Consider the following 26,049-nt stretch of genomic DNA (forward strand, 5'->3'; position numbering starts at 1 on the left):
CCTCGATATTATGTAAATAGAGAGATTTATCTGTAAATATATGTAACAATTATTTGGTAGCCATGATAAAACTCCGAGTTTCAGATGCTGAGGTGGAAATCCATGCCGCCATCTCTTCAGTTATCTGGCTATCGGAAAAAATGCTATGAAAATGACCGTTATACAAAGGGAAATTACTGTGTGATTAACCATTATTAAGACAAAAGAGCTATATGAATGACCGCTAAGTGAGGGGATGGAGTAAAAGTAAGGGGGTAAAAAGTAAAAATAGTATTCGCATAAGCGTGCATGTCCATACCTACACATGCACGCCCGCACACCTGCATACATGCACCTAAAAGTATACACCCATCCACCCTCTCTTGAAACGTACACATTCTCATCCACACCATTCGCCAAATATATATATATATATATCCTTTTTTTCTATTTTTTTCATACGATAATTTTTGTTTTTTGTTTTTTTTTGTTTTTTCGAACGTTTTTTTTTTTTTTTTTCTGCTATCCCATCATGCCGGATCCTAGGTCCTACCTCCTCACCCTCCATCACCGTTTGAAGGATCATCTACGTTCGCTTCCTGTATATTGCCTTCAGCCGTCCGTTAATCTCTCTCTACTTCTTTTTAAAAAAACCCGCTTCTCTAGCCATGTCTCTTTCCTAAGCCGCTGCCTACATCACCGACTCATCCCTAAAGGTTTCCGCCTCCACTTCCACCCTGCTCTCCACTCGGATTCTTCCATCTTACCCATACTCCGCACCACATCTTACCGCCTTATGCGGGCCACCATTCGCTCCAATCTCTCCAAAATACATGCCATCAACCGCCTTCTTCCTCCTGCTTTTTCCACCTTCTTCTCCTCTCTGCCGCCTCTCTTTGCTCCAAACACGCTACGCTTCATTATCCATTTGAATCAACTCTTCCATCAATTTCTTTCTGATACCAAACTTCGTAAACTCCAATCACTCTTCCATTCCACCCTACCCGACGCCACTACCCCAACTCCTCCACCACCCTTCTCCCCTCCCGATAGGCTCCATCCACCCACACCTAACCCCACTGCCCCTCCCTACAACCCCTTCTCCCCTCCCATTAGGCTCCATCCACCTACACCTAACCCTACTGCCCCGCCCAACCACCCCCCACACACCTCCCCAATCCCTCCCCCTCAGACCTCCACGAGACCTACCACCCCTCCTACTTCTATTCCACCCACCCCTTCTCCACTTCCGTCTGTTGTTACCATTCCCCCCGATCTTCCCCTCTCTGCGGCTGAACGCTCCGTCCTTGGTAGGGGTCTGCGTTTCATCCCCCTCACTCCATCCTGTAAGGAATTCCAGACGCGAGTTGATGTCCACAGCTTTGTGCGCCGTGTCCGGTTGGGTGCGCATTACCACGACTCGCCACCCACACCCCACGAAGAGGACGACTGCTTCACTGGCCTGGGCCGCCGACCATCCCCGTGGACGCCTGCCCCTGGCCAGATCCTAGCAGTGGATCTTTTCGCGGGCGCTTGTCAGCGTGCATTGGAGCGGTTCAACTTCTCCAGGCGCCAACGCCGCCTCAACATCTCCCCGGCTGAGCTCTTGGCTCTTCGTTCCCTCCAACGGCGCGCTGACATTATCATCAAACCGGCTGACAAGGGTGGAGCTGTAGTGGTGTGGCGCGCGGACCTCTATAGGGCCGAGGCTTTCCGCCAACTCAATGACACCTCCTTCTATTCCCCTCTGCCCTCTAACCCCACACGTAGCTACCAACAGACGGTATCCTCTACCGTCCAAGACCTCATCTCGTCCTCCCGTCTCCCCCCGCACCGCATCCAACCTAATTGTGCGAACCCCACGTACCCCCACCATTTACTTCCTCCTCCCAAAATCCACAAACCCAACAACCCTGGCCGCCCCATCGTCTCCGCCTGTAACTGCCCCATGGAGCTCATCTCTAAATACCTTGACCGTGTCCTTGCCCCCCTAGTGGCATCTCTTCCCTCCCACATCCACGATACCAACCATGCTCTCCGGCTTTTCAACTCTTTCTCCTTTCCTCCCGGCTCCTCCAAAATCCTTTTTACTATGGACATCCAAAGCCTCTATACTGTTATCCCTCACCACGAAGGACTGCAGGCCCTTCGACACTTTCTTGACCTCCGCTCTAACCCTGTACCTGACACCTCCACACTCATTCGTCTGGCCGAACTTGTCCTTACTCTGAACTGCTTCTCGTTCGCGGGCGAGTTCTACCATCAGGTCTCGGGAGTGGCCATGGGAACGCGAATGGGCCCCAACTATGTGAACCTGTTCGTTGGCTATGTTGAGGCCCAAATATTCTCTAATTTCACTGGTCCCACTCCTGAACTATATGGTCGTTATATTGACGACATTATCGGTGCCACCTCACTCTCCCGCGAACATCTAGATTCCTTCCTCTCTTTCGTCCAATCTTTCCATCCAGCCCTCCACTTCACTTCCACTATCTCCAACACCTCTGTCTCCTTCCTCGACATTTCGGTTAGCATTCTTCACTCCACTCTTACCACCTCCATTCACTACAAACACACAGACTCACACTCATACCTCAACTTCTCTTCCTCCCACCCAGAACACACCAGCTTTCCATCCCCTATTCCCAATTCCTCCGTCTACGTAGGCTCTGTAGTGACGACCATGACTTTGAGACTCAGTCTCAACGTATGGCTCACCACTTCACCCTACGTGGATACCCCCTCACAACTATCCACACCGCCCTTGCCAGAGCACGGTCCGTGGACCGTGTATCTGCTCTCTCTCCCCGAACCCGCCCTGTAGTCTCCCGCCTCCCTTTTCCCCTCACTTACCACCCCACGACCCTACGTCTCCAACGCACCATTCTTCGAGCTTTCCGTCATCTCCAGTCCGACCCGTCCACTTCACACCTCTTCCCTAACCGACCCCTCCCCTCTTTCAAACGAGCCCACAACCTTCGAGACCTTTTGGTCCATAGCTCCTTCCCTGACCCTACCTCCCAACCCGGCTCGTTCCCCTGCTCCCGCCCACGTTGCCGCACTTGCCCTTACCTCTCCAACACCACCCGCCTCACTAGCACCCACCATCGACCCTATCCCATCATCCACTCCTTCACCTGCACCTCCAGCAATATTATCTATTGCATCTCTTGCTCTCTCTGCAATTCCTTGTACATCGGACAAACGGGACGCCGCTTGGCTGACCGGTTCGCGGAACACCTTCGTGACATCCACCTTGCGAACGACACACCGGTCTCACGCCATTTCCGCTCCACCGGTCACTCCTTGCAACACCTATCTGTGTTCGGTTTGTCCTTACACAGAGGCCATCCGGATTCCCGTTTGCGCCGTGAACAGGAATTAATCTTCTCTCTTCGCTCTTATACGCCATTTGGTCTCAACTCTCCCCCCCTCCTCACCTATCCTTTCTCCCCCCGACCCCTACTTCTTCAGTCCTTCATCCTTTCACCCCTACTCCCCTTCCCTTCTTCCCTCTTTCTCCCTCCCTCTTCCCCTTCCCTCTGCTCCCTCACTCCCTCTCTCCCCTTCTCTCTCCCCCTCTCCCTCTTTCCTCCTTCATTCCCCCTCCTCCCCTTCCTTCTCCCCCATCCTCTCCTCTTCCCCCTTCTCCTCCCCCTCTTCTCCCCCTCTTCTCCCCCTCTCTTCTCCCCCTCTTCTCCCCCTCTTCTCCCCCTCTTCTCCCCCTCCCCCTCTTCTCCCCCTCTTCTCCCCCTCTTCTCCCCCTCTTCTCCCTCCTTCTCCCCCTCCCCCTCTTCTCCTCACTACACCACATGACTTTACACATCACATCACATATGATGTGCCATACTAATACACACACCAACTAATACATACTAATACGTACTAATACATACTAGTACATACTAATACTTACACCAACCCTATACATACACACGTCCAGACCCCGCATACGCACTTATACTCTCTCACACACACACACACATACCTATACATACCAATACGTACTAATACATACTAATACATACTAATACATACACCAACCCCATACATACGCACGTCCAGACCAATCTTACGCACTAATACTCTCTCATACACACACACACACACACACACACCCTTATACATACTAATACATACACCAACCCTATACATACACACATCCAGACCCCTCCCACGCACTTTTAGCTGGTCCCTCAACCCGTTTATCAACCCTATTATCTCCCCTTATTCGCTCTCGCGTCTCATGTTTGATCTTTGACCTCTGGCCGAAATCAGATCGCCATGTTGATTCGTTAGCTACTGCACGCATTTTTTTTCTCTCCTTCTTTCTGTGTTTTTCTCTCTCTGTGTATCTTTCTGTTGAAGAGCGTAGGCTCGAAACGTTAAAGACTTGTTTTATTTATATTTCCTGAGCGCCATACTAATACAATTGTTCGTTTGTTTTCCACCTGCCTTCGTCTTTTGTTTATTTTCATAAAGCTTCCCGTTATATATATATATACCATACAAGTGAGATTGTTGCCAGAGCAACAAGCTGGCCTCCGTGCCGATGGCACGTTAAAAACACCATTCAAGCATGATCGTTACCTGCGTTGCCTTACTAGCACTTGTGCTGGTGGCACGTGAAAGAAAACATTCGAGTGAGGTCGTTGCCAGTGCCGCTAGACTGGCACCTGTGCAGGTGGCACATAAAAAGCACCATTTGAGCATGGCCGTTGCCAGTACCACCTAACTGGCCCTCATGCCAGTGGCATGTAAAAAGCACCCACTTCACTCTCGGAGTGGTTGGTGTTAGGAAGGGCATCCAGCTGTAAAAACTCTGCCAGATCAGAGTCTGGTGCAGCCATCTGGTTCACCAGACCTCAGTCAAATCGTCCAACCCATGCTAGCATGGAAAACGGACGTTAAATGATGATGATGATATATATATATACAATCTCACACACACACGCGCGCATCAAAAAAGTTCGTAAGCACAAGAAAAACAGGGCTAAGGGTAACAATACAGAAAAAGGTGTAAGGGAGTATAAAAATAAGCAAAGATTAAACCACATCTATATACGCACATACCCATATGCACGCACGCACACAGACGTCTATATACACACATACCCGAATACGTCTATATATGCACACAAAAAAGTTCATACACACATCTATATGCGCACATACACAAGAAAAAACAGGATCGTTGCCAGTGACGCCTTACAGGCACATGTGCTGGTGATACGTAAAAAGCAACATTCCAGTGTGGTCGTTGCTAGTGCAGCCAGACTGGCTTCCATGCAGGTGGCATGTAAAAAAACCCTTTTGAGCATGGTTGTTGCCAGAGCTGCCTGACTGGCCCTTGTGCCAGTGGCATGTAAAAGTACCCAATACACTCTCGGAGGTGTTAGGAAGGGCACCCAGCTGATGATGATGATGATATATATATATATATATATATATATATAGACCAAATATGTGGTTGGAGCGAAGTGTTGTAAAACCACCAATAGAAGAGAATATGACTAAGAACTGCATGTACACCATCCCATGCAGCCGTGGTAGGTTATACAAAGGCAAAACATGCCATCCCCTTAAAATAAGAGTAGAGGAACATCACAAAGGTGTGACACGAGGAGATATTGATAAATCAGGTATAGCTGATAATGTATGGAAAAATGGAGACCACCTCCCCCTGTGGGATGAAGTTAAAATAATAGACAGAGAACACCACTGGAAAATACGAAAACTAAAAGAAGCAGCACATATGCTAGGACACAACAACCTCCTAAGCAGACTGAGTGCAGATATGAACAGCATATAGGAACCAGTATTAGGGAAGGATAGGAAAATATTAGATTTATAAGCCCTAAAATTCACTCCATAATTGCTCACGAGCATATGGCATAGTGGTTAAGAGCACGAGCTACTAACCCCTAGATTCCAATGACAACAACAACAACAAGAAGAATCCAGGTTTGAAATTTCCCCAAGACACCTGATGAAGGCTGGAAGGTATATCAGCCAAAATGTTGTGTTAACAACAAACAAGATGTGGACAAATATCGTCATTGCAAATGATGTAAATAATGTACATAATTCCTCATCTCTTAAATATAGAACTGTATTAAGCTGCCATGTAAAAAGCATTGGTACTGGCACTATGTAAAAAGGATGTAGCACACTCTGTGGAGTGGTTGGTGTTAGGAAGAATATACAGCCATAGAAACCAAGCCAAAATATACTATGGAACCTGGTGCAGCACCTAGTCTTTCCATCTAAACCATGTTAGCTTGGAAAATGGAGATTCAAAGTTGATGATGATGAAGATTGTTGTAGTTCTCTTGAAGTATTGTAGTACAGAAGTAGAATAATAAATGAAATAAGAAATAGAAAAGCTTTTAACAAAGCAGAAAGTTTAAAAATTTGGGTACAAATGCCTATCTTCAGAGGGATACAAAGAAATGTGTGTTTACATAGATCCTACTATTTTGGATAGCTGAGTAAGCAGTGATATCACTGCCCATCTGGTGGGTGTTGATGCAAAACAACACACATGATGTAGTGGCAATGATGACAGCAAATATGAGTGGGAAAAAGAGGAATGTGGGAACTAGTGAGGCAATAGGAGTATAGCGAGATGGATAGCTAAGGGACTGTACTTTAGGTGTTGGGGTTTGCACATGGTCAGGGAATGCATGAAATTGAAATAGGGAGTGGTGTTTTACCAATGTACCTAGCCTGGGTACACAGCAAGCTACTATAAATAGAGAAATGAGAAGAGAGGAATTACTGTGCTGCAAGTTTCCACTAAGACTGAATGAAAACACACCACCACTCATTGCTTGTAATAAGGGTTCTGGCAAAGGTAAGGGAAGCACGAGCCCTTGTGGATAGAGGTTGCACAACAATTCTGATGACTGCAAGAATGGCAGAGAATTGTAGAGGAGACCCCAGCCTCGGTGTGGTGGATGGTTGGGAGGTCAGGTGTAGGGGTATCAGTGAAGTGGAACCAGAGATACAGAGGACAGTGATGAAACTGCAGGCAATTGTTGTTGATGAGGTGGTAGACAATGTCAACATAGAAGTGTCTGATCAGTTGGATTTTGGCCTGAGTTCTGTGCCAGAGATCATGGCAAAGTCCTCAAGGTGGTTTTGGAGAAAAAGGCCAAAGTGGAGCAGGTTATATATATATTGATGACATCTTGGTAGATGTGAGTGTGGCATCAGTAGAAGAAACTGTGGCTCATCTGAGGTCTGAACTGATGGCAAATCAACCAGAGGAGACACAGCGCTGGGGCTCAAACTTGAAAGAGATAAAGCAGATAGGCTTGTGTTTCAGAGAGGATCCCAGACCTGCACCAGGATATGAATAAGTGAAGGCTGTTCTTGATGTAGGGAGCTGGTGGGACACTATCCTATTGCAGGATGGCTCCATACAACATGTAGGTACATCAAGAAGTGAACAGAAGGAGGGAACTAGGGTGATAAAGTGGGAGAGATGATTACAATGATGTGAGATGTCTTGGAGAGAGTGTGAGTGGAAGACCCAGTGAAGGGCAGTTGGTAAGTGCCTGAAACAGAAAAAGGGATCATATGGTGTGACAAAAGTAGTAAACGACAGAAGATTTTCCAAGTGGAGCACCCAAAACTGAGGTGGCTACACAACATGCATCACATAGAGGTTGACAGGACTTTGTTTTAGGCCAGGATGATTGACCCCAATGTCACCAGGGAGAATTCTCAGAAGGTAGTTGGGACTTGTGACAGGTGTCAGTACAATCGACCTTGCAACAAGTGTGCATGAAATAGGAAAGATTCAAGTGTAGGAAGACTGGAAGAGGTAAGTGATAGACTTGATACACTTTTGGGGAAGGTAATACTTCACAGTGGTTGACTGTGGACCAGGGCGAATAGCAATATAGGGATAAATTAGGAAGAAGACTGTGGCTGAAATTGCAGATGTACTGTATGCTGTGTTCTTGGAAAGGGGGCCAGTGGATGAGCTGTTGATGGACAATAGCACAGCTTTTTGCTCAGAACAGTTGAGGGAGATGCTTGAAAGATGAAACATCAGACATTTCTGCAACTTTGCATACAGGCCCAGTGGAAATGGGATTATGGAACAACACCATTGCACAATTAAAGCCATGGCTGAGAGGGGATGAATCTCCCTCATGGAGGCAGTCTTCTGGTACAACATTTTGTCCAGGGTGGGACAAATTGAAGAATCGATCCTGCAAAGAGCCAAATTCTGGTACAAATGGTGACACTGAAGTGTGCTACCACGGCAGCTATAAGCGGAAGGAATTGCATCTGTCCAGATATGAGATGAAGTGTGGGTGAAGCCCCCTAATACACAACACAGTAGAAGAAAGGAAGAGTGATCACAATCATTCCCTTTCCATTCTCTCCCATGCATTCATGATTTTCCCAATTCTCTCCTCTTTGTCTTTTTCTACAGATTATGCATGCAAACTTATAAATGCAACCATCTCACTTCTTTTCAATACTTGACACTTTCCTTTCTTTCCTTTTCCCGCAACCTCAATTTATATGTCTCTCTTCTTCTTGCTCTCTCTTTTTTCTGTCTCCCCACTTTCTCTTTTCTTTTCTGTTTCTTCTCTTTCTCTCACACTCTCTATACGTATTCATCCTCCAAACTTAGTAGCTAACTTACTGCTCTAACCATATATACTGAATTATTTCCATCAACTGGTTTACATTTTGAAATGTTTTAACTGAGGAAGGTTTTACATAATGGATGCATTTCCTATTATATATTATGCAAACCTGAAACATGCATATTAAATGATTTCAAAATATCATTTTTTTGGTTTGACTCATTGTTACAACTTATACGACTTAATGTCAGAAGAAACTAGCTGTTCCAAACACCACCTATGCAGATACTCTAGCAACAATTTAGAGTAGTTTGTTATATTTGACTTGAGTTGAAAATTCTGGTACTGTTCACCACTTCTAAGGATAATGGTGATGATGATGGTGTGTGTGTGTACGTACTAGTAAAGTAGCTCATTAAGAAAATCTTTATTAGAGATGAAAGCATTATTTACACTGAGAAGTAACGTTTTTTGCCACCTAAACATGTTCTATAAGAACAGATGATACTGCTATTTTAACCCCAGGAGGGTGCCTCCTCCATCTGATTATTCAGTGCACTTCACACTTCATATATATTGCAAGCAGGGAGAGAACTCAGAGACCGCCATATAACATGACTATGATTTTATTTGATCATCCTCAATGATGGATGCTCATCTGCTGGACATAGCAATAGTTACCCCAGCTCACAATATATAGAAAACCAGTGTCACACAGTCACTGACTTTGCTGGAGGAAGCATCCTCCTGGGGTTAAAATTACAGTATTGTCTGTTCCTATAGAACACCTATGTTTATGTGGCAATAAACATTACTTCTCAGTATAAACACTGCTTTCATCTCTAATAGAGATTTCTTTAACAAGCTAGTTTGCTAGTTGCAAGACCAGTGTCTGTATGACACTGTTTTTCTATATATTGTGAACTAGAAAAAACTACCACTATGTCTAGCAGACAAGTATCCATCACTGAGGATAATCAAATAAGAGAGAAATCATGTGATATGGTGGTCTTCAAGCTAGAATAGTAAGGAGATCTCTTCCCACCTGCAATATATATCGAGTGCAAAGAGTACTGAATAACCAGTTGGAGGAGGCATCTTCCTGGGGTATCATCTGTTTTTACAGAACTCTCAAGTTTAGGTGGTGATAAACATTGCATGTATGTATGTGCGTATGTATGCATGCATATGTATATGCATGTGTTCATGTGCATGTTTATGATATACTTATGCATGACTTGTATCTGAGTCTAAATGAGATGTATGCGTGCATGTATGCTATTAACATATTCTTTTAACTTTTTTCCAATTAATAAGTGGCAACAAGTTTTTTCATGCTTTGCTATATTAGTGTACAAAATTCTTCTAGTAATCAAATTCCTTTGAAATTTCTTCAGGCACAAGAGCTTATGCCTAAAAGTACATAGGTCAAAACATTTTACCATCCCAATGCACAGTTTAATCTGAAAACAAGGAGCACACATACAAACAGAATTTGGATCTAAATTTTATATAGGTTATGAGGAATGTTTTGTAAACCCCTGGACAGGAATGTTTTAGAAGTGAATGTAATGACTTGTTGTCAATCATTACATATAGTAATGAGAAAAATAATGGAATATTGGGCTACAAAAAGCCCATAATTCATTTACCTTTGTAGCTGCCATCAACTGTTGCCAGTGACGATCACGAATAGCTGGGCTCTGTAAATCTCCAATAGCACGAAGTGATGTTATTACATTCTTCACATTACTTTCTACTCCCAAATAAACATCCCATGTTCGCAATTCTTTATCCATCATCCTGATGTCCTTTGCAAATATCTTACAAGCCAGGTCCATATGGTCAACATTAATGTCTACCCACAGTGTACATTTCCATTCTGCAATACTGGAACACACAATTTCAATATAATCCCAAAGATGCTTCAGCAAACGTAGATCCCTGCGGCATTGCTTCAATTGTTTGAAGTCAGGAATGTTTACTTCAAATAGAGCAGCAGATATCTGAAGACTTTCCATTTCTTTTTCCATAGTGTATATTTCCACATGAGTCTAAAAATAAGCCAGATGTGTGAGATATTGATAATTAAATTTATTCAATCAGTATTTCAGATAGGACTCAGTTAAATTCTTCAATTGAATACACAAATATTGTCATTTACAGAATATGGCAGATATTATTTCTTTAAGAGAATTTATAAATTAATGGTCTTGAAAAACAAATGAAAACAAAGATCATAATAGTCAATAGTAAATTTCTTTCTATTATTGTTTACTCTTACTCTTTACTCTTTTACTTGTTTCAGTCATTTGACTGCGGCCATGCTGGAGCACCGCCTTTAATCAAGTAACTCGACCCCGGGACTTATTCTTTTGTAAGCCCAGTACTTATTCTATCGGTCTCTTTTGCCGAACTGCTAAGTAACGGGGACATAAACACACCCGCATCGGTTGTCAAGCAATGCTAGGGGGACAAACACAGACACACAAACACACACACGCATATATTATATATATACATATATACGACGAGCTTCTTTCAGTTTCCGTCTACCAAATCCACTCACAAGGCTTTGGTTGGCCCGAGGCTATAGTAAAAGACACTTGCCCAAGGTGCCACGCAGTGGGACTGAACTCGGAAACTTGTGGTTGGTAAACAAGCTACTTACCACACAGCCACTCCTGTTTGTAAAATATTATAATATTGATTTTCTAAGTGAATTGAACTTACAATAGGAACTGGTCACAGAAAACTATACAGTATTGTACTTTTAATTTCTATTATTTTAGAATATTTCAAAAGTGATTTCTTTCAATAAGGCATTTTATCGATTTTCATTCAGAATCATTTATTATTGCAACCACTTATATATAAAAGATAAAATTAACACTAGCAGGATTTGAAATTACACAATAAAGCAATGTACTGTAATGCATTTAGTTTATCACTTTACTATCTTGGCCATTTTAGCATAAATACTGACAACAAAATAACAAACCCACTTTAAAATCTTTTTCACCTCTAGTTTTTGCAAATGAAAATAATTTGGTAGCTGTGAAAACATGGTTATTTCGTAAATATTGATTTTCTAAGTGAATTAATCCAAACGTTCTATTGTTTTCATCTACTGCAGCCCTAATTCTTGAAAATTTCACATCTCTCTCTCTCTCTCTCTGTTTCGTTACCCACTATTTTCGCTTGCCCATATTATGTCTGTATCCTTGCTATGTAAATGGAAATTCAATGTTTACTTGTATTAATCTGTTAGCATTTAAATCAGTCATATCAGGTCCAAATATTTAACTTGTTTTATGTTCAAACAGGCTAGATCCAAACTCTCAAACATATCCTACAATATTATTATAAAAATAAACAATCTCATCAAAATCTCAAGGCTATATGATAATACATGATAAATTCAAAACAATGAATAAATAAGCATTACATTTGACTGAGTAATCTAAATGCTAAAGTGTTAGTAATTGTATAGCTCCACAAATTATATTTTGATAGTATTTTGATAATACTGCAACAATTGGTATTTTGATCATTCTGCAAATGTTGACATTTTAATATTTCTGCAAATATTAATATTTTGATCATTCCACAAATATAGATATTTTACCTCTGCTGGTGACTAAAGGCCTCTCGCTCAGAGTAAAAGGCAGACTGTATGATGCATGTGTACGAACAGCCATGCTACATGGCAGTGAAACATGGGCCATGACTGCTGAGGACATGCGTAAGCTCGTGAGGAATGAAGCCAGTATGCTCCGATGGATGTGTAATGTCAGTGTTCATACTCGACAGAGCGTTAGTACCCTGAGAGAAATGTTGGACCTAAGAAGCATCAGTTGTGGTGTGCAAGAGAGACGATTGCGCTGGTATGGTCATGTGGCGAGAATGGATGAAGATAGGTGTGTGAAAATGTGCCAATCCCTAGCAGTTGAGGGAACCCGTGGAAGAGGTAGACCCAGGAAAACCTGGGACGAGGTGGTGAAGCACGACCTTCGAACCTTGGGTCTCACTGAGGAAATGACCAGCGACCGAGACCTTTGAAAATATGCTGTGTGTGAGAAGACCAGGCAGGACAAGTGAGTCCAGCCCACTTATGCATGCCTTTCCCCCCTTGGACACACAAAGACCTGTTGAGGCAAGCGAAGTCGATATCGACACAAAAAGACCTGTTGAGGCAAGCAAAGTCAATATCGAACCTCATCCGACGACAGGCACCTATGGCAACCCCCCTTGCTTGCGAAGACCTGTTGGGGCAAGTGAAATCGTTAGGAAGGGCATCCAGCTGTAGAAACTTTGCCAGATAAGACCGGAGCCTGGTGCAGCCTTCTGGCTTCCCAGATCCCTGGTCGAACCGTCCAACCCATGCTAGCATGGAGAACGGACGTTAAACGATGATGATGATGATGATGATAGTTTCTGTTTAGTGTTGCTCTAAATCTTGAAATATTTCATCTCTTCATTTGTTTTGTTACCTGGTATCTAATCCAAATGTTCTATTGTTTTCATCTACTGCAGCCCTAATTCTTGAAAATTTCACCTCTCTCTCTCTCTCTCTCTCTCTCTCTCTCTCTCTGTTTTGTTACCCCCTATTTTCACTCACCCATATTATGTCTGTATCTTTGCTTTCCCATGTTTATTGTTAATTAGCAGCTTTCATTTTATTTGTGGATATGTTACACCACCTTTAGCTAGAAAATAGTGCATCCATGGTGTGCCCTCTCAACCCACCCGCACTACCTGCACCAGAAGTATTTCTCCTCTAGCCTCTACTGGAAGTCTTTCTCCTAGCAACTCTAATGGTTACCTATACAGAATGCTCTTTCCCTTCCACCACTATCTAGTGTCTATTTCCTAGTAAACATAGTGATTGCAAAGTGAATAAAATGATGGCGATGTGTATGCAGGTTGAAACCTATTTGTAGTTTTACAATGTCTGCCAAATGCACATGAGAGTTTTCTTTTCATATGCAAAATGCTGTCTCCCTGAGATGCTTGAACGGAGGCATGTAGATTTGTGTTGCATCTAAGAAGTAAAGGAGGTTCTGCTAGGTTCCTTACAGGCAAAGAGCATAGATATAAGATTTTCTGGGTATGGAATAGTGGTGGGGTTGGGGGCAACAGTATACTCCTTGTTGAGAAATGGGTTGATAAGGTAATCAAGGTAGTCAGAGTCTGTGATAGACTACTTAAGCTTTGACTAGTGCTGCAACATGGAACAGCAACCATTATCTCAGCCTATGTCCTTCAGCCAGGTCTACCTGATAAACAGAAAGACCTATTTTCTGACACCTTCTTGCACACTACCTCATCAACGAATTACAGGGACCTTCTCTTTGTGGCTGGCAACTTCAATGGGCATGTTGAACAACATCCAGGTAGCTTCCATGGTGTGCACTGAGACAACGGATTTGGTTCCTGTAATGAGGTGGGAACCAGTCTGCTGGAGTTCTGTGATGCAAATGATCTGATAATCTGCAATACTAAGTTCAGGAAACCTGCCAGCCACTTGTTCACCTACCAATCTCGTAGGCACACTAGTCAGATTGACTACATTTTCACCAAGAAATGAGAAAGATGGCCACTTATAAATGCCAAAACTTACCCAGGTGAAGAATGCACCCCACAACAAAGGTTGTTGTTAGCAACTTCAGGAGCAGGACCAAAAACAACCAGTGTGGAAAAGAAAGGTCTAGAAGCTTAAGGATCCTCTGAATGGACAGAGGTTTAGAGATGTATTACTTGAAGCTTTTGATGAAAAAGGGGGGGATATAGCATCATATAATGTGGAAGACAACTGGAAGTTCCTATGGGACAACCTGTTGAGGGCTACTGACCAGGTCTGTGGCAAGTGCAAAGTCTCCTCTTGACCTAAGGTGACATGGTGGTGGAACATTATAGTTGACAAGGCCAGTAGAAAAAAGAAACAAGACTGGAAGTGTGCTGATAGCAGGGAAGTGTATCAGATAACCAAAAGGGAAGCTAGGAGAAAGGTACACTTAGCCAGAGGGGAAGCAGAAAAGAAGAGGTCTGCCAATGTTCTGTGTCATGAAGACTAGAGACTCGAAGTGTTTCAAATTGCAAGACAGTGTGTGAGAGAAAATCTTGATTGTCCACATGGATGATGGTTCACTTGTATTTAATGATGCTGCAAAGAAAGAGACTTGGAAACGCTATTATGAAAGGCTACTAAATGAAGAAAATGAATGGGAGAAACAGTGTCTGCCAAATGTTGACCCAACTGAGGGACCAGCTTTCTGAATTGACTGTACCTTGGTAGATAAAGCAATTAAAGATATGAAGACAGGGAAAGCCTCCAGCCCACCAGGAATTACTGCTGAGATGCTTAAAATATTTGGCAGTGTAGGCTATGGGCTTGTCACCCATGTAGTTAACCAGGTGGTACACAAAGGAGTTATACCTAATGACTGGTGTAGCAGCACCATAGTCAACTGCTAGGAAGGTAAATCTGTGCCTTAAGATAGAATTACAGAAATATCAAATTGTCGCATCAGGTGATGAAAGTTATAGAGAGGGTTGTAGCCTAACTAGAGAGAGTTAGTTTAGATGAGATGCAGTTTGGTTTTGTGCTAGGGAGATGCACCACTGATGCTATTTTTCTGGTAAGGCAACTGCAGGAGAAATACCTAGCCAAAGATAAGCCTCAGTACTTGGCTTTTGTTGACATAGAGAAAGCCCTTCACAGGGTACCCTGATCCCTTATCTGGTGGTCAATGCAGAAACTAGGGAAAGATGAGTGATTGGCGAGAGCTGTACAAGCCACTTACAGAGATGCTGTCAGTAAGGTGAGGGTTGGCAATGAGTATAGTGAAGAATTCAGGGTACAAGTTGGGGTTTACCAAAGATCAGTCCTCAGGCCTCTCTTATAGTCCTCCAGGCAATAACAGGAATTCAAGACAGGCTGCTCCTGGGAGCTCCTTTATGCTGATGACCTGCTCTTATAGCTGAATCAATACCAGAACTAGAGAAGTTTCAAGTACGGAATCAAGGTCTAGAATTGAAGGGCCTTAGAGTTGACCTAGCAAAAAACAAAGTCTTAATAAGTAGGAAAGCAGACAAATCACAAATCTCTTCAGGTAAAGGGCCAAGCTTGATCACTAGTAAAGGTGAAGGTAGAAACTCCGTAAGATGTACCCAGTGTAAGCTATGGACACATGAGGTGCAGAAATATCAAAGGAAGGTTAACATGCTAGGGGAAAAACTAGTAATTGATAGCTTCCATTACCTAGGTGACAAGGCAGTAGTTGGGGTGGATGCTCCAAGAGAATAGCTGCTAAAATAAGAATTGGCTGGGCAAAGTTCAGAGAGCTAGTAACAAAGAGTCTCTCACTCGGAGTGTAAGGCAGATTGTATGATGCCTGAGTGCGAATAGCCATGCTACACAGCAGCGAAACATGGGCTGTGACTGCAGAGGACAAGCATAGGCTTTTAAGAAAAAGGCTAGTATGCTTCACTGGATGTGTAATGTCAGTGTGCATGCACAACAGAGTATAAGCATCTTGAGATAAAAGTTGGACATAAGAGGCATCAGATGTGTTGTGCAAGAGAGATGACTGCACTGGTATAATCATGTGATGCATATGATCAAGGACAGCTGTTTGAAGAAGTGTCACACTCTAATGGTAAAGACAACCTATGGAAGAGGTAGATCCAAGAAGACATGGGACAAAGTGGTAAAGCACAATCTTTGAATGTTGGGCCTCATGGAGTCAATGACAAGTGACTGAGACCTTTTGCGATATTCCTTGCTTGAGAAGACCCATCAAACCAAGTGAGATTGTAGTTGTGGCCAATGCCAAGTGTCATGTAACTGGCCTGTTAAAAGCACCTGCCAAATGGTGGATGATATGCTGTGCTTGTGAAGGCCTGTTGAGCTAAGTGAAATCATAATTGCGGCCAATGTCATCTGACTGACACCCAAGGCAGTGGCACATAAAAAGAACAGTTTGAGCATTGGGCTTCATGGAGGCAGTTACAGGTGACTGAGACCTTTGACAATATATTATGTAAGACTGTAGTGGTGGCCAATGCTGATGTCAGGTCAATGGCATCCATGCTGGTGGCACGTTAAACACACCCATACACCCTCAGAGTGGTTGGCGTTAGGAAGGTCTTCCAGCTGTAGAAACCTTGGCAAATCAGATCAGAACCTGGTGCAGCTTCCCGACTTAGCAGTTTTTAATCAAACCATCCAGCGCATACCAGCATGGAAAATGGACATTAAATGATGATGATGTTGATATTCCTTGCAAATATAGGTAATTTTATAATTTTGCAAATGTCAATATTTTCCCCTAAAATGTTTTCCAACATCTCAACAAAGGCGAGTTATAAATGCTGGACACATTTGTTTGAAATTATTTAATAAATTTAAATGAGACAAGATCATTACCATTATTAGAAGTACTTGTTTTTGTTCTATTCAAACCTGTACTTTACAAATATTTGGAAGTATATGCTGTTTTATTACGCTGAATTAGAGTATCATTTAGCCAAATGTAATGTAGTGGTGCAGTTAGATAAATAGTTGAACGATCTCCCTTGCAAGAAAGATCATAGAGTAACCTCCCTTTTCTCAAAGTGTCTGTGTCATGGGACGTGAATCTTAATTATTCAAGAAGCTTAGCTTTTCTCATGGGAGTTTCTAGAATGTCTAATAATAAAAACAGCTTTCGAACCCATCTTTTTGCTTATTAGTTGATTAGACTTAGAGCCATCCATGTTGTTGCTATGTCCACCACCACTTAGCTGTTATTCTACATTTTCTGTCTCTGAACTTTCTTGCATAGATTACTTCATTCATCTAGCTTCTACAATTTGATTCCATGTACCATCATCGAAAGAAGAATAAAATATATTTTCATGTAGTAAATATGCAGCAAACCCTAGTGAACTTCCTCTCTCTATTATATATACATACATTCGAACGTAGCAGATAACAGCTAACCTTTGGCCACTGTTGTGTCCACTACTCTGATTGGTTGATATTGGCAAAATTTGTCTCTTACTCTGCGATTGGTTAGGTTGCATATTGGCGCACAATAGAGTAAGGGACAAATTGCACCAATATCAACCAATCAGAATGGTGGACACAACAGGGTCCAAACAGCAGCCAAAGGTTAGCTGTTATCTGCTATGTTCGAATGTATGCATATATAATAGAGAGAGGAAGTTCACGAGTTCACTACAGACAGCTTTCTTTTGCTCCTGCATGCTAGCACCTGCAGCCTCTGCAAGCAACTCACCGCTCTTGCAGGCTTACAACACTAGCCTCTACAAGTGACCCACTGCTCTTGCAGGCTTACAACACTAACCTCTGCAAGTGACCTACTGCTCTTGCAGACTAACAACATTTTTTTTTCCACTACAAGTGACTCACTGCCTTTGCAGGCAAAGTCTTGGCACTACTCATGTCTCAGCAGCCAGCATTGCACCTCAAGCACTTTGACTTTTGCATCCTGTGATTTCCAGTTTCCTGGACAGTTGTTATCACTTTTGCATGTCAGACATTCTGTGTCTCAGACTATTTACATTTCTTAACTTTGCCTTGCCAGTGAACGGACTGAAGAATAGACTTATGTTGTTATAGACATTGCATTCACATTTTCTCTCTTTCTGTATCATTGTACATATATGTGTGTATGTCTGTGTTTGTCCCCTAGCATTGCTTGACAACCGATGCTGGTGTGTTTAAGTCTTAGCGGTTCGGCAAAAGAGAACGAAAGAATAAGTACTGGGCTTACAAAGAATAAGTCCCGGGGTCGATTTGCTCGACTAAAGGCGGTGCTCCAGCATGGCCAATTGGTAGACGGAAACTGAAAGAAGCCTGTCGTATATATGTATATGTATATATATGTGTATGTGTGTGTGTTTGTGTGTCTGTGTTTGTCCCCCTAGCTTAGCGGTTCGGCAAAAGAGAACGATAGAATAAGTACTGGGCTTACAAAGAATAAGTCCTGGGGTCGATTTGCTCGACTAAAGGCGGTGCTCCAGCATGGCCACAGTCAAATGACTGAAACAAGTAAAAGAGAAAAGAGAAAGAGATATGTTTTGTTCTATTTGATGGACACTTTTCTTTGCTGAACATTCTTCCTTGTTGTTCCTGTTTTGTTCATACTTAAAAAAATATTTTTACTCAACATTCATACATACACACATATATGCTGTCTGCCTCATGGTATCCACTCTGACACATTTCTATATTTATTCTAGCAGAAGGTTTTTCTCGAGCCTTTTCTCATCCGGCAAAAAAAAAGCTCCTTGCATATTTTTGTCGTGTGTTTCTTCTCTGGTTTGTAGGACGTACAAACCACCTCTTCTAAACGCATCTTTCCTTGCATCACATAGTGTTCCAAGCATTTTCTTCCTTTGGTGCCTGATCAACATCAAGTTTCTTGCATGTTGGAATTTCTTTCTTTCACCACCATCTTTATGGCTTGACTCGCTTTGCTAGTCACTGTTGCTTTGCTAGCATCTACAGCCTTTGCTTCTGCAAACAACTCACTGTTTTGCAGGCAAATTCTTGGCACTGCTCATTCTCACAGCAGCCAATGTTCTCTCATTTACCTTAATTTTTCGCATTCCCGTGATTTCCACTTAGCTGAACATACACTTGCGTCAGAAATTAATTAGCACTTCTCAAATTTCTACATTAAATAGGTTAAATCAATTAACCTATGAGCTGTTCAAAACGTCTTACGCGATGAGAAAACTTAGTATGGTGTGATTTCGGTCCTTGCGAGGCGCTACCTATATCTATTAAACAAAGGAAAATTTGTCTGCATCTGCACTCCAAGTTGTTGTTGCACTGCTATGTCAACATCATAAGGCTGTAGACTCTCAAACTGCTCTGCAAACAAAGTTACGTCATCGTTCTGCGCAACAGTGAACTCGCAACAAAGCAATAGTTCGAGATATGGCCACTAGGTGACAGCACATACCTTGAGTGAAGAGCAAATCAAGGGTGCTAATTAATTTCTGACGGTAGTGTAGGTTCATCATGTTTGCACATCAAGTTTTGCTGGCTACACAACTCTTTTCACCTCTCCATTACAGAAATATCTTCCTTTTATCAGCTATTTTGTCTCCCACAAAATGACTTGTGGGGGATCACTAGTGAACTTCCTCTATCTATTATATATACATATACTCGAACATAGCAGATAACAGCTAACTTTTGACCACTGTTTAGACCCTGTTGCGTCCACCACTCTGATTGGTTGATATTGACACAATTTATCTCTTAATCACCAATATGCAACCTAACCAATCACAGTCTCCAAATAAATCACGTGAGACAGTTTATTCTAAACTCTAATTTTGAGCCTACCATTAGCTATTATAACTCATCTCCTCCTAGTCTCAAGATTTGTTGGTTCCAGATTTTCTAAGGTCTAACCACTGACCACACGACAGCATTGCAGCGATCTCTGTCTTCGTCACCTCATGTCTCTTACCAACATTGTCAACAACATCTCTATACAGCACCAACAACACTGCACAGGTTTTAATATGACCGCTGTTCATGAGCTACCTCACCATGGTTAACAGCAAATATACAACCCATGCTGATGCATGTAGATATATGAATAAATGTTCATCAAGCAATTTCCATTTACCATTCAGCTTGTATATATACATGTGGCCAGCATTAAAGTTACCAGCTTGTTCCATGTTTTTCTTTATACCTTGTTCCTGTCAAATGATATTACAACTTTCTGAGTAGAGTCACATCAGATGGTTCCACAACCTTATTCATCTAAAAATATATAGATCTTGAATTTATTTTTTCATCTCTCTTGTAATATCATACACACAGCCACATGAACACCTTGTACTGACTATATATTTCACTACAGTACTTTCAGTCACTTCAAATCAACATTAGCTACAAACACTGTGCCCTGGAACTACTCATACATGTCACACACTTCAATATCTCTTTACTACAGGGACTTACTTTGATCTTTGGAAATATACTACAGTGTGTCCCATTCTCAAGAAAAGAAACTCTCTAACTGTCACCCTATTACACCTACTTCTAATAACTTTAATGTAACCCATTAACAATGACATCCTCCAAAGCTCTGAATATCTCTCATTTGTTAATGGCCAGTCAGACATTATTCAAAACCATTACCTTCCAGTAGGCTCTTAATTTAGCAGAGTTTGATGGAAGCAACAGACCTTTTGACAGTGTCTGGCATGTGAATTTTCAATCAAAACTTTTTGCCAAGAGCCTCTACCTTCTCTAACTGGAAGTTTTCTAACATATTGCACTTTGCCACATGTGTTGATGGAGTTTTTTTGTCCCTTATTTCATCAACTTCACAGTGCATCACAATTCAGTTTTGTTCCCACACTTGTCCCTATATAAAGCAATAATTCACCCGCTATCACATCCAACATTCACTCTTACACAGATGACACTACTTTATTCCTCCCTAATATTTTCCAACCATGCATTATCCTCTTCTGACTGTATGCTAAGTCAAAACTGATTCCATAAATAGAAACCCCAAAAACATCCTCTAATATGGATATGCCAATATTTTCCTTTTCAACAACAAGAAAACAGATACCACCCTACTCATTTAATCATGAGCAATATTCAGCTAAAGCCTGACTGGGATGATGCTGCTACACACACTGATAACCTGGACTGCATCCAGAAAATGCCCATGTGACTGACTGGTGTAAAGTCACCCATAGACAAGCTTCAGCTCCTGGTTTGAAGGCATTCTCTCTGTCTCCTTTCCTTGGTTTCTATTTTTTTTACCACTACTATAATAATCTCTGCTGCTCAGACCTAGCTGTGCTCATGCCACCTTTATGCAGCTATTCCTATTCTTCTCATCTCTCCTCCATTCATTACTTGTGTCCAACCCCCAATCACAATGTCCAGCCCTTCTTTTCCAGAATGTCAGAAATTTCCTCCGTACTCAAATCTTCCCACAGGCGTTGATGTAAACTTGGTTCAAAAAGAATATTAATGACATTAGTTATACTGGTTAAAAAGGACTGGGCCTTTCCTTCAGAGCTGAAAGTAAGGTAAAAAAAAAGGGACTGGCAGATGTGTACCTTCTGACACAATGTAGGAAATAAAAGAGTGCTTCTGTATATATTTTATTGTTGTTGTTGCTAACAACCATATTTTCTATCAAGTTTTTAAGCTAAAGCAGCTCTAAATAGACCAAATCAAAAAAGGAACCAGAAAAAAGAGACATTTCCAGTCATGAATAGAAAGGACAGCAAACTAACATGCATTAATTATTTGTACTCACAGTATCCAGTATATCATAAGCATTTTCACATTTATAGTAAAATGGCTCCAAAGTGCAGAAGGATTCCCGATATTTTATTTGCTTAGCATCAAATATTGCAGTCTTCTTACGAACATTATTGACTTCTGCAGCTTGTAAAGGAGCTACATACTGTTTGACAGTGATAGCAGTCTTCTTGGTGTTGTTCCATTTATCAGGAAGTTTCTGGAAATAAAATTGATATATGTACATATATACAGGAATGTTGATGCAAACAGGAAAAATACAACTTAAAATATGAGTATAGGCATATTTTTATTAATATTTAGCAGAAGTAGCAGAGTAACTCAAGGTCCAAGAGTTTCATGCATTGGCATTTATCAAACTACATGCAGGTTGAAGAGTCATGAGTTTATATAGCTGGCAATAAATACATTTCCTTCTGGATTGTTCTAGATCAAATTTTAGATATATACTAGCAGAATTGCCCGGCGTTGCTCGGGGCTGAATTGCTTGAAAGTACTGTTAATGATTGCACTGAATTATGATGATTATTCAGGCAAATATTGATATAAGCTTACGGTGGGAGATAAGGACTTAACGATCAAACGTGTGCCATTGCATTGTTTTGGGAGAACCAAATTTCTGATGAGCATTATAGGGGCACCAACTTTAAGTTTGAGAAAGTGTGGTGGTAGTCCGGGGTGCTCAAAGGAATTGAGTACCTCTATTGGATAGTTGATGACGTCCTCTGGGTCAGGAGTTGTATCGATAGACTGATATACATAGACTTCCCCAGGAATGAGTTTTAGCATTTCATCATTAATATGATGAACAGTTTTATTCCACGGGGCCAGTATAGCCTTTTTGCCAATCCAATCCATATTCTGATAATTAGCTTGTAGATCTGGGAACACTGCATCTCTGAGATCAGAAGGCGTCTTAACAATGGTACAAATGGAATCGATGGCAATATTACCATTTTCATCCCCTGGTATTTTGCCTTCGCCAAGTGCAAGGAGGGTGTGAGGAAATGCTGCTGATGTGATATTACGTCGCATATGAGCACGCATATTGGTGTGAAGTTTGAGAGTTACTTCCGTTTATTTTTAAAAATATGCATGAAAATGGAAAAAAATGATGGTAAATTATTTGTAAAATCATAGACTCATCGTAGACGCGTGCTAATACCCAGAAGGGCTCGATATGAATCACGACTATAAGATACCCGGTTTTGGTTAAACTGCATCGCAAAATGTGGGAGTAGTTAGGAATCTAAATCGGAGTAGACAGACACACAACCTTTCTTTTATATATAAATATTTTCATCCTAAAAAACTTTGTATGGATTGAATGGTTACCTCTATGGAAATATATACACGCACATTATACATACATGTGTGTATAGATGAATATATAAATACATTTAAATATCTATATACACTTTTGGGCGATCTTTCTGTTTCTTAGAGATAACTTTAGATCTTATTTTCGTGCTAAAAAACTTTGTATGGAATGAATGGTTACCTCTATGGAAATATATACACACACGTTATACATACATGTGTGCATAGATGAATATATAAATATATTTATATATCTATATACACTTTTGGGCGATCTTTGTGCTACTTAGAGATAACTTTAGATCTTATTTTCGTCCTAAAAAACTTTGTGCGGAGTGAATGGTTACGTGTATGGAAATATATACACACACATTATACATACATCTGTGTATAGATGAATATATAAATACATTTAAATATCTATATATACTTTTGGGCGATCTTTCTGCTACTTGGATATAGGTCTTATATTCGTCCTAAAAAACTTTCCAGTCACACACTCACGCACACGCACATACCCACACACACACGCACCCTCAAACACACACACACGCTCACACACACACACACACACACACGCACGTTAGCTTACAATTTTATTTATATATTTGCGTGTCTATGTGTGTAAAGAGGAAGTGGGAGGCAGAGTGAAAGAGTCACTCACTTCAGAAAGTGAATTACTTTCATTTTATTCGTTGCACACTGTGTGTGTGCGTTTGCGTGTGCTGTATCCCACACTAAGAGAAGCATTTGACTCATACACCACAATGTGAGTTTTCTGTAAATTTTGCTTAATTAGGGTTGAAATTTTAAAAAGTGGACCTGGCACGACCCGATGCATTCTACTCTTAAAAATGCTAGGTAAATTGTAATTGAAGAAATCCTATATTGTAGATTTCTATAAGATACAAAGGGAGGCAGATAAAATCTGCCTTTTATAATAAGAGATATATATTTTACATACACACAAACACACACATAACAATATAAGATATATATATCAGTCCAAGTCATATAAGACCATTGAGTCCAGTCTGTATAAGAAATAATGAAAGACATTATTTTTTTTAAATCCAAGAGTAGATATAATGGTTTTACTTGTTTATGCAAGAGTAGACTAAAGGAAACAGTTAGCTTTATCATTAAGAATGTAAATATTGCTTTAAATGTAAGATATTTAAACAAATAATGGGTAGTTTGATGGGTGGTCACTGTAGCCCTCTATTAACAGATATATATTAATCTTCATGTGAATTTTGTTTTTTTTAGTGATTTATACCAAAGGAAAAAGATAGGCTTAGTTCAATATTTAGTGGCTGCTACAGATGAAAATGTTGGGCAACTATTTTAACTTTTGTTTAGGAAGTCAGTGAAATTTTGAGTATTTTCTAATTTTCAATTTAGTGTAGATTTACAAAAGCATTAGATTTATTAAGAGTTGAATGTAATGTCATTCTTTTACATTTATCAGTAAGTTATATATGAGTATTGTGTATCATTATGTACAATGTCACTTGCATTAAAGAGTAATTCAGGACTTCTACTCTTAAATTACAAATGGTCTTTTAGCAGTGAACAACAAATTAAGTTAAGTGATAAGCCTTTGTTTTGATACTATATTCTTCTTATATAATGAATATTTTTGTTACCATGTGCTTGTTTTAGTCAATTTTATTTTATATGCTTGTTTTCTAAGGGAAAATATTAGTTTAAATACATTTTCTATAATTAAAGTTTATATTTAACCCTTTTTTTTACCATATTTCTATTATAAATATAACAAAGAATTTAGTAAAATAACCTAGTTATCATTAAGCTAGTGTTAAAAACATAAATTGTGGCTGAGGTTTGGTAGAAGATTTCAATTCACAACTTTTGAAAACAAGACATCTGTACTATAAAGGCAGAGGCGGTTTGGTATCAAAAGGGTTAATAGCAGTAGGTTTACCCTGATTTATTTCTATGTTGTAGCAATATTTCTATGTTGTAGCAATTGATGCCTTTTAAAGTGATATGTCATTCCATATAGATTCCTTTCATTATTTAAAAAAATTATTTACTGGTTATTTTCATTACAATTTGGGTGTTTTAATCAATTTTATGGAGTTGTTTAGGTGGAAATATTCATTTCAATATATTTTCTATAAACTTTATATTTAATAAGTATTGGGTGGGTAGGTAGGCAGAACAGATGGGAAACTCTTCAACTTGGCCCATCTTCATACCTCCACCAAAATCAGGGAAATGTGTGTCAAGGAGCTGCTCAATGCAAATGACACAGCAGTCATGGCAAACAACATTGATGACATGCAATACATTGTGGACCAGTTTTCTTGTGCAGCAGAAATATTTGGTCTTAACACTTCAAAAACTGAGTTGCTCTACTAGCCCCCACCAAGATGTCCAAATAGATCAAGAGAGCCCTAGCCAGTGATGGTACATGTGGAGCCCCTAAAGTACACTAAGGCCTTTAGCTATCTCAGTAGTACAATGACTTGTACTAACTCATTTGACCTCAAAGTTGAGAGGCAAATACAGTCTGTCACAAAGGCTTTTGGCTCTCCCACGAGGCATCTATGGAGCTGCCATGACATTGCATGCAGCATGAAGATAAGGGTGTACAGTGTCATGATGCTCCCTTTCCGTTTCTATGCCACAGAATGCATGGCCCTCTATCACAGATACATCAAGGCCCTGAAGTCCAACTTCATCATCTGAGCTCCATCTTGCATATTAGAAGGCAGGATCACATTCTTGATGTAGAGGTGCTGCATCATGCTGAAGTAGTTAGGGTGGAGGCCCTCATTACCA

The 26,049-nt window shown here is 40.9% G+C and overlaps 1 protein-coding gene across 2 annotated transcripts in view; it reads right to left on the reverse strand.

Annotated features, from left to right (window-relative positions):
* LOC115213643 (dynein beta chain, ciliary-like) overlaps window positions 1-26,049 on the reverse strand; it is an 884,597-nt gene that overhangs the window by 466,279 nt on the left and 392,269 nt on the right. For both annotated transcript variants that reach the window (XM_036501971.1, XM_036501966.1), the window contains exons 19-20: window positions 21,914-22,117; window positions 10,244-10,645 (exon numbers count right to left, since the gene is read on the reverse strand). In XM_036501971.1, the coding sequence (XP_036357864.1) occupies window positions 10,244-10,645; window positions 21,914-22,117 (606 nt within the window). The remainder of the gene's footprint in view (window positions 1-10,243; window positions 10,646-21,913; window positions 22,118-26,049) is intronic.

Source organism: Octopus sinensis, linkage group LG1, assembly GCF_006345805.1.
Source record: "Octopus sinensis linkage group LG1, ASM634580v1, whole genome shotgun sequence".
NCBI classification, from domain to species: domain Eukaryota; kingdom Metazoa; phylum Mollusca; class Cephalopoda; order Octopoda; family Octopodidae; genus Octopus; species Octopus sinensis.